Raw genomic sequence first — 10,585 nt, forward strand, 5'->3', positions numbered from 1 at the left:
TGATTTTCCCGCAGCCACAGCGTCGATGAGCAGCAGTGGAGGATCTCCATTCTAACTGAATGGATTGGTATGGGGAGAAGCGGACCTCAGATCACGGCTAAGCGGCAGCTTTGGGACTATGCGACGTTGACCATGGTTGTACTTTCGCTGCTCTTTCGAGCAGGTAAGTTGATGCTGTGTTTTCCCCTCACTCGCCCCTCATCCTGCATGCCAGCCTTTGTACGCACTCCCAGCCTAAGAAATCACGGAAAAGTTAACTTTTTTGTTTTTGTTTTAACATTGTTGTGTGCAAAAATGTGCCTCAAAACGTATTATCAATCGGTTTTAGTTGATCGAATTGTGAGATAAGTAGAGTTGGGGTCTTTGGATAAAGTTCTGTGCTCGGACAAAGTAACAGTGCAGCCTCAGACCTGCAGTGCTAGCTGAGCAGCACGAGTTCACTTACTTTACGGACGCTTTTCTTAACAAAACCTCCACTTTTTCCCACTTCAAAACCGTTGCCTCAGAACACCCTTTACAATATGCTAACATGTAATCCTAGTTTACTAGATTCATACATCTGTGTTGTCTTTTTTAACCAAGTTTGTGGCTTTAGCCTTGAGTTAGCATAGCTGACGAGCAACTGGCGTTTCCCACCCGCAGTGAACGTTTCATGGAGGGCTCGGAGCTTTGTGTTTTTGAACGCTCTCTAGACACTATTTATCTGTCCTCAACGGGTTTAATATAACTCTAAAAAACAAGATATCAATATCACTTACCTGGTTTACCAGCCTTGTTAGCTATAAAGCACTACTTTGGGCTCCAGAAGAGTGTTTTGAGTGTAACGGATCCAGGAGGACCACGCTGGGTGGATCTGGGTGTCACTTGGTCCTGAACACAACATTGCATCGTAACGCAATATTCAATAATCATTTGGAGACAACTTTATTTATACTGTGTGGTAAAGTAAAAAACTGTTAACTTAAATATCATTTTTAAGAACCAAGTGCGGCTTACTATAATTAATCACACATTTACAACTTTTCTGATAACTTAAAATGAATAAAGTTACAAAATGATGTTTGAATGACACCAATACCCGTCCTGTAATTGTATATTTTAGTTTGTAGACGACTGATTATAATTCAGAATGGAATTTATTTAAAACAGCACAAGGAATTTGACTAGGCAGTTGGTGCAAAGAACAAGAAACAAAAATCAACCCAGAAACAATAATATTAGAAAGACATAATTATAATTGTATATTTGTATTACAGTTTCACACATATTTGGACTTGTATTTAACACACAATATTCATTTTTAATCCTTATTAATGTGTTGCTAAAACCGATGTCTTACAGTATGTTCACTTTGTATATTTTGTTTAGTCCCCGTCCGATATTGATTATCGGATATCGGCCAGAAAACGAATATCCGAATATTGTTCTCTGTTTGAGTAACATCACTTGATCAAGCCTTTTCTAACATTCCACACTACAAAATAAGTCATAAAAGTATGTTTGATTCATGCTGATATCGTATCTGGTCGATGTCGATATCGGCCAATATGCAAGACCGCAATATCGGTATCGTATCGGAAGTGAAAAAGTTGCATCGCAACATCCCTCATTTTGTTAGTGTTTCTTTATATGTTATATTTTCTACGTACAGCCACTGTAATTAAAAATAATCCCCCCGCCGGTGGTTATTCAAGTCTTCTTATTCTGTGCCTAATCATTTGATTGGCCAGATTAAATTCTCCAAAAGGACAGCGTTGTCCTGCAAGCCTTGTTTGTGTTTGACACCCCAGTTTGGAACCACTAGCTTTTGTTGCCAAACCCACCTACAATACATCAACAATAAAAGAATACTACTTCCATGTCCATTCCTTACACCCTGTTTTGATGTGGACGTGTGAAACCTTCGGCTCATGGTCCAATGTCAGCCCCTCTGAGGGTTCTGCTCGGCCCAGAGTGATTTGTAAAAGTTAGAGACGTCAGTAAACATAAAGTGAAATCTTTTATTCACTTTGATCTTTTTTGTGCCTCATATAAAACTTGACTTTTGTTATTGTTTTTAGACATTTTTGAAGCGTATGTGGAAAAAGCCCCAATCTTTGACATAATGGGATAGTGTTTTGTTTACATTTTGAGGAAAACTTGTTTACTTGAACTGTTTGAAAAAAAACCACACATGCCATTGCTGCTGAATACTCCAGTTAATATTGTTCTAGTATACATGTCTAAATGATCAATGCCAAGATGCGTTGGTTTTAATCATTGATCTTGCTAAACAAAAATATGTGCCTTTTTGATTTACAAAATAGAAACCCAGAAGGGACATTTTTAATGCTGTTATGTTTTTGCTTTATTGTTCAGATTTCACAGCCTTAACTCTCCTGATAGAGATGCACCATTGTGTATGTGTGGGTTCTGAAAATTAGTTTAGTTTCAGTATTTAGTGTTTCCTTTCTGGATTGTGAAGTTTTCCCATGGGTTATTAGTTTATTGTTTCTCCGGCTGTACATTTGACACACCTCAATGAAGACTACCTCAGGTTTCCTGAGGTGTGGCTGTTGTGATTCTTTCATATACATTCATATGGATGGACTTTGATTGGTTATTTGGTTCACCTTTTTGGTGTGTGGTGATGGTATTGTGCAACTTGGTTCATTTAGCTTCTAACATGAAATGATTTGACCTTCCAAGCTTATAAAGGTGACAGGTTGATCATTATTGAAATCCTGGGTTTTCCTTTCTATGAGTTTGAAAACAAAACTAATATTGTATCAAAAATGTTAATGGGAGAAAGTTAAACATTACTATGTCCAAACTATTAACATTTGTGGAAAAAATGGTACTTAGACCAGCATTAGAACCATGTGGTGCTGAACTTCCTGAGTGAAGTTACAGGTTCTCCCTTAATGTTCATAGGTTTTCTTTGGAAAACAAATGTTTTTTTAACAAGAGTTTAACAATGGCAGTTTGTCTTGTAGAGTAGGGAAGTTGGAACAACTATGAACTATTTAGATTGTCTTAAGTTTTGCATCGATTAATGTGTTTGTGTAAAGCAGTAATGGTGTCTTTGTTGGTAAAATAGAGCAGGAAACCCTCACCAATGATGCTCTGATTGTTCTTAATCTTGGTTCACCACCCCCCTCACTCTGCACACTTGTTGGCATACTAAGTGTAGGACCACAAAGACCCTTCAGGGAGATACACAGTTGTTGATGGCCATTCAGCCAATGATTGTCAGAAAGTGTCAGTCACCGCAGTCCGTTCGGATCTCGCCAGGGATGGAAGGAGAGGGGGCGAGAGCAGACCTGCTGGAATTCAAAGCAGAGATTCCTCTACGTTGACCTCCCCTCAGTCTGTCTCAGATTCATCAGCACTCATGTCAAAGGGCTGCAGCTGTAGCATGCATTAATCATTCTTTGTGCGTGAGTCTTTCCATGAAATACTGGAAAAATGAGGTGATCTTGTGTGAAATTGTCTTTGTTCATCTGTTTGCAGTCAAAGACGTTTTCACTTAAGCATAAGCAGCGTATTCTGTCAATCTGAGCAGGCTGTTGCAGCTGTGATCCCAGGGCTGCTGTAAAAGTGATGTTTGAGGCAGAGGGTGTTTCTGATCTGAGAGGGAAATCTCTCTCAGCAGGAGGTAGCATCTCAGCAAGCAGACATCTGGAGAAAAAGAAGGAAAACTAGAACAAAGAAGAGACTGACAAATGCCCATAGATCCCAAAGCTTACAGTAGTTCTCTTGTTTGAATATTATTGAATAAGCAGCTGGAGGTCTTGACCACGACTCAGGAGTGTTGAGTTTAGACCACTACCTCCTCTCTACCCAACCTGGACCATGACTTAATGAGCAAGTTTGACACTTAAAAGAAAGTCTTCCTCAACAAAGCATGCCTTGCCAACTAGCTTAGCTTTATAGGCTTCAATTATTTGAACAACAGCCAAACAGCATTGAGGTAGCTCATCGGTCCAATCTAGGGTAGTTTACTCCCACAGTGAGAGTGCTTGTTCCTTCTGTGAAGACTAGTCATGAGAAATAGCTTTTGACTGACTCTGTGCACCTTTGGGTTGAAATTGTACACCATGATCAGTGGTGTTGCAGCTGTTCCTTTACAAAATTAAACTAAATGATGACACGCACACACCGACTCCGCTCTACGTACAAATGTATGCACGCAACGTGCATCCAAAGGTGCGTCCACAATGCAACCAAAGTGTGTTTAAGTAAAAAGAATGGACGAGGTATTTTCATTTAAATTACATCATTGTGGCCGGTCGAAAGAATGATATATAACAAAGTGGCATTACAAAGTAATTTATTGTTTTTAACAGAAACATTTACATTCCTCTGTATGTGAGACTATAATGGGCTGCTTACACCTTTAGTTTAAACCATTAGGGGAATATTGATTTGTACTTCTCCAAATAATAGAAAATAGAAATGAAATAAAATCAGGTTCATGTAGTGCTATAAATTAGCACATCATAAAAAGCAAGAACAATTTTCTGAGCAATGCAATTAATGAACACCAAACTTGTTTTTTCTCTCCTTCAGATATTATAAAATAAACAAAACAGACCCATAAATCACAGTGCTGTAAATTAGCACATCAAAAATAACATTGTTTATCTCAAAATTAAGTCACTTCTAGCAGTAGTAGTAGCCCCGCCCACATCCTCTACCACTAATAGTGGTCAACTATAATTATTTACCCACTTGCTTTGCTCATTTGTAACTCATGGATTTATTATTTTGGTTCTGAATCCTGTCACTTTTTCCATTGTGTATTGTATGGGCCACTCTGTCTACTTGTTGTAGTGTACTGTCTGAAGGACCGCTGTCCGTGTTAGCTGATACATAGTTGTCATTAAGATGGAAAAGCTCAACTGGTGGCTAGAAGATCTCCGGTGATCCACAAACTCTTTCTTGCACGATTTGCACACAACTAGGCTTTAGCTTTTTTTAAACTAAAACTATCATGCCCAAAGACTCCTCAGACTCTTCAGCTTCTACCGTTGTAGCCGGTGCATCAGTATTTATGGGTTTACGGGAATGCATGCAATGAAAAAGGTTCCGAGCTGTTTGCGGTGCAAAAAAAAGAAGCGATTAACCTGAATAATTTTTTTTAACTCGTACATTTTTTTGTAATTAACTAATCGCAATTAATGCGTTAGTGACACCCCTAATTATCAGTTATTATCACCCTACATTGCGTTCAAGTGCTAATTTTTCTGTGAAGTTTGTTTTAAATAAGTTTGAGGTTGAAAAACGGGATTTTACGTCATATGACGATGATTGACAGCCGTAGCTCTCTTTGTGAATAGCAGTTACGTCATGAAGGAAAGCTGAGACACGTGATGTTCTTCATTTTTAAATAGAATACGTTTAGATATTTGAGTTAAAATATATCGTGATTTTTTACTAACCTCTATGATCTGAACAAGACGGTAGAATTTCCAGCGGGAAAGATATTTAAGTTCTTGGCGTAGCTGGGCTGCGTAAGTCATCAGGGCAGTACGCTAAATGGGCGGGGCGTGTTACCAGGGCTCCTCCCGCCAGACCCTACTGTGCAGACTCTGGTTCCAAATGATGGAAGCACCCCTAAGTGCCGTATTTTGGCTTCAAGAACATTGAGTGAGAACAGCTACAGTGCATGCCCACTGATCCAAACATGGTTAACAAAGGGTTTTTCCCCGTGGTTCACCACACTCCAATGTGCCACCATGCTTCCAACCCACCTGTATAGGTCACCTCTGCTTAATTGATTGTGCACACCCAGTGACACTCCCAGCACCAATAGACCGATCCTAACAAAGGAAAACACAAGCAGGCAGCCATCTATATTATGGCTCCTACAAGTGGAAAAGTTTTCACTGTTTCTTCACAAGATGTGTTTGTTTTATAAATGAGACGTAACCATGTAATGTACACAATATATTAAGCTTTGGGTTTGTTTTTTAGCTCACTGCCAGCAGTGTCGAATCCAGCGCTGCAATGCTGAGTACGTGGCCTCTACCTCACCCTCCAGTGGTCTGCAGGAGGACATGGCCGTGGACGTAGACTACTGCATCGCCCTACGGGCCTACTCGCTCTGCACCCGGCGGCAGGCTCGTAGCTGCAGAGGCGACCTCGTCTACCACTCGGCCGTCTTCCGCATCAAGGAGTTACTCTCCCAGCACAACTGCTCCAGTGACGGCCCCACGTCCTCGGCCAAGGTGCCCAGCACGTCCAGGCCGGCTGCATCGGAGCTCTGCAACTACGAGAACCGCGTCCTGATGTCGGGTACGGGCGGCCAGCAGAAGAAATACGCTCACTGTGGATTATTCGGAGACCCGCACCTAAGGACTTTCCGTGATGAATTCCAGACCTGCAAGGTGGAGGGGGCGTGGCCTCTGATTGATAACCGTTTCCTGTCGGTGCAGGTGACCAACGTGCCCGTGGTCCTTGGTTCCAGTGCCACGGCAACCAGCCAGGTAAGAATGTGCCTGAAGAAGAAATGCTTTTTAAAACTGAAATCTGTGTAATACACTTTAATCTGTTGTGTTGTTCATTTGTTCATCTGGGGCCAGGTTAGTGGGAATAAATACAGCAACATTAAATGTTTTCTAATAGTATTTCAGACTTGGGCCTTTAACTTGTACTGTCCTCCAGTCTGTTCACGATGCCGTGTGGAATCCAAACCTCATTGGCTACATACGAGTTTGAGCTAACCTATCAAACATGTGAAATTGATCGTCATTCCACTGTTCCTCTGGAGTCTTCAGCATTCCTTTAGTCTTGGAGCTCCTTTAGATCTATAAGGGGGGATGTGGAGGGAGGGAGGAGAGGAGGTCCTCCACTGGTGTTGAATCATAGACACGCTTGAGCGCTCTACCTTTAACACATGGGTGGTCATATGGTAGTGATTAACGCTCACTGAAACATTTTCCTCCGCCGCCACATTTTGGAATGTTTTTTCACCACTCTGGTCCAAAAATTAACTGAGCGCTTTCTGTCTAAATGTGGAATAATTAGGAAAAACAAAGGAGTAATCGTCTCATAGCGAGAACTCACCCTAACCCTGGCATTTATGTGATTGAACAGGCTTCCCACTGAGGCACTAATCTTTTTTTTAAATAGTTGTTCAAATCCTGTATTTGATAATAACTTGAACGGTTTTATCTCTGTTTTACTTGCCCGGGAATGAAAGTGAAATATGTTGTTGAGTGCATCCCCCATGCAGACCTGTCACACGGCACCCGCATGCCCCCATCGTGCTTTTGTAGTTGTTTTCAACTGCCAGAGTAAAGACAGGAAATAATCCATCAAACACAGTGTTCACCCGTAAGTATAAACGGGACCAAAGCTACGGCATTGTCAAGATACTTCAAAGTAACATTCAAGGTTAGGCCCCAGTTTTTCAAAACTCTGCAGAAATATAAATCCCAGTCAGTCACTGAGCAAACAGCAGCAGTGCCAGCACAGAACAAGGAGCTGTTACTGAACGCTGCACTTTGAGCCAACGTCTAACTAGTGGAGTTCTACAGACTTCTGGCTCATCTGTTAAAGTGGGGAAAAGTTGACGATGATGATGATGAAACAGACCTTTTATTGTCAGTCTGTGGTAACTTGTTGGCTTTTCTTAGACCAAGGTAACTCTGTAATCCAGTTGTTGTGTTGACTTAACATGACTGAGCACCCTAAGGCCTGTGAGCCAAAAACACCATCAGCGTCTGAAATATTTATGGTTCTGCTGCCCCCTTGTGGCTGTATGCATCACTACTCTGACTTGGATAACCTTTCAATTAACACTGGTGTTTATTAAGATTCATTTGAGTCATATATGAGAGCTAATGATGCAGTGGTTGATTTTTATAAATAACCTGTCAGTTCTTGCTAACACTTTTTTTCATCTTAATTCTAGATCACTGTGATCTTTAAGTCCTACCATGGCTGTACGGAGCAGAAGGTGTACCAGGCCACCACTGAGGACCTGCCCCTGGCCTTCCAGGACGGGAGCCGTACAGGCGGTGAGAGCGGCAGCCTGACCATTACAGAGCGAGGCGGCTCTGGCGTGGGTCGGCAGGTGAAGATACAGGCCCGCTACATCGGAACGTCCATCATAATCCGCCGCGTGGGCAGCTACCTGACTTTTGCCATCCGAATGCCAGAGGACACCCTGGACTTTTCAGAGGACAACGGAGGCCTACAGTTGTGTCTGCACGGCTGTCCACGCAACGAGCTCATCAAAGAGCACACGCTGGGCCGCCAGGGCCACCAGACCCGCCTTCAGGGCAGCAGCACCGAGCTGGGCTCTCTGAGACCCCCGCACCAGGTCTACACGGTGGAGCGGGCCACGGCCAAATGTAGAGAGACTCTGCAGGTGGAGGACGTCTACTTCCAGTCTTGTGTGTTTGATTTGCTGACCACAGGAGACCCAGAGTTCTCCATGGCAGCCTACGGCGCTCTGGAGGATTTGAAGGCGCTGCCGCCCAGTAAATTGAAGCAGAATTCCCCAAGAACTCCTCGTGTTTCCAGTAGTGGAGTGTCACAGATGCAAAGCCCCCTGCTCTCACTCCTCCTCCTCATCATTCTGCTGCTTTTCTAAGAGAAACAAATAAATATGAATGGTTTGAAAGCTGAGGACAGCGAACGGAAGCATCACCAGCTTGAGGAAAGAGTGACTCCAACTCACTCTCTACTGTATGTTGTTGTTTGGAGGAATTAGTGAATGTGATCTTTTGGATAATCTGACACTTGTGAAACACTGCAGAATGGAATACAAATGTCACCTTGTTTTGTACGTACACAATAACATTTCATCTGATGCAGATTCTTTCACTCTTTGGGCTCTTAGTGGAATCGTTTTTAGGACTTTTACAGTCCAAACACACGTCATTTGACATATTTTTATCCACTGATTTAATGATTAAAAAAAAAAAAAAAAAATACTGTTATTTTAAAATACAAGATTTTCATTCTGCAAATTTTTCACATTGATATTTGACATTGTGAGACATTTCTCCACTACGTTATGACTCATGTTTGCACGTTGACTTGAGCTGCATGTAAATATGGGTCGATTCAGTGCCAGGTTTTTCTCTAAATGCGACTGTTGATCATATAAAATCTGTGTAACCTATAAACACTCCACCTTGAATAAAGCGCACTAACACTCCAGCACTGCTACGTTACAGTCCTGTAAAATCAATAGAATAATAGTTCGTATTGAACGGCTTCAGAATGTCTTTTCCCCTTCCTTCTGTTTTTTTTTTTTTTTTTTTTTTTTTTAAATTGGGTTTTCTGAGTACAAAGGATCCAACAACTGTTTGTTAAAACTACCTATCCTATGTGACGTGCCCCGTAAGGGTTTCTGTGAAACACTCCTTCCTCAAGCTGACGACGACTCCCGTTTTTCAAAGGTTTAAAACACCTCAAATCTTTATATAATAATATATTGAAAGAGTGTATATGTGTTTTATAATGTGTACATTTGCCTGTGTATAGATGTTTTTAACTGATTGTTTTACATTTGTTGTGGTTACTAGCTCTTTGATTTATAACTAAAATGTGCTGTGGTGTATCTACTTTTCTGTAATAAAGTGCTGAATATAGAGAACCGACCTGGCCTTCCTTTTTATGTTCTATATGGTATTTTGGGTCACTGTGAGCATGCTAGTGAGTTTTCATCACATATTCATCTCCATCTTCCTCTTCAAAATAAAGGAATCATGTATCTGGTGTAGAGACGGTTTTGTGTACATGTACAGCAAAGGTCCGTCAACCACACACCGCTGAGAAAAAGAAGTTTAAAGAAGAGGAAGAGATGTATTTTGTTTTCGTGTATAGTACAGTTGTTTTTAAAAATTTCCACTTCCTCTTTAGCACTTTAACAACTTATTTTCTTGACTCCACTGATTCGACTTGGCGTGGACGGGCAGCGAGCGTAATAACTGTTTGTGGATCATCAGAATTGAGTGGATTAAAGATAAATACATACCTTTGCATGTTCTCCTTGTCCCTTTAAGGCAGGGGTGTCAAACTCATTTTAGTACAAGGGCCAAATACGGAGCAGTTTGATTTCAAGTGGGTCACAGATTTTGCGCGTGAAAACTAATTTCAACATTATTTCGCCCTAGTTTGCGCTCGTACGTATACATAAAATAGAAATTATGTACGAAACTGACAATATCCAAGCAATAAGTGATGGATCTCAGTCGCAACAGGATCTTTATAAATTTTATAGATTTTGTGACCACCTTTTATTTAAGTAATGGAAATATAATGTAATAATTTGGGAAAAATTGAAGGTTTTTGTAAGTATTTGAATGATTGCAATCATGCGATATAAGCACCGTGTGTTAAGTTTAAAGTTTCATTCACTTAATGATTCATGTTTTCTCCGTAATTTTTACTTTCCCTTGTTTTCTGAATTGGATGTTTCAAAGGGCCGGATTTGGCCCCCAGGCCATGAGTTTGACATGAGCTACATGTGCTCTATTCCTAAGACTTTTACAAGATATTGTGATAATAAAACAACACAAGACGTATGGTATGAGTGGTATCTCAGGTGGAGCGGATTAGTTTGATTTGTTGTATTTTAATATTC

The 10,585-nt window shown here is 41.0% G+C and overlaps 1 protein-coding gene across 2 annotated transcripts in view; it reads left to right on the top strand.

Moving 5' to 3' along the window:
- rgmd (RGM domain family, member D) overlaps positions 1-9,595 on the top strand; it is a 28,077-nt gene extending 18,482 nt beyond the window's left edge. For both annotated transcript variants that reach the window (XM_028445347.1, XM_028445348.1), the window contains exons 3-5: positions 15-163; positions 5,959-6,470; positions 7,901-9,595. In XM_028445347.1, coding sequence (XP_028301148.1) covers positions 15-163; positions 5,959-6,470; positions 7,901-8,584 — 1,345 coding nt within the window. In that variant the 3' untranslated portion in view covers positions 8,585-9,595. The remainder of the gene's footprint in view (positions 1-14; positions 164-5,958; positions 6,471-7,900) is intronic.
- The last annotated feature ends 990 nt before the right edge of the window (positions 9,596-10,585 follow it).

The sequence above is a fragment of the Gouania willdenowi genome, chromosome 4 (assembly GCF_900634775.1).
Source record: "Gouania willdenowi chromosome 4, fGouWil2.1, whole genome shotgun sequence".
NCBI lineage: Eukaryota > Metazoa > Chordata > Actinopteri > Blenniiformes > Gobiesocidae > Gouania > Gouania willdenowi.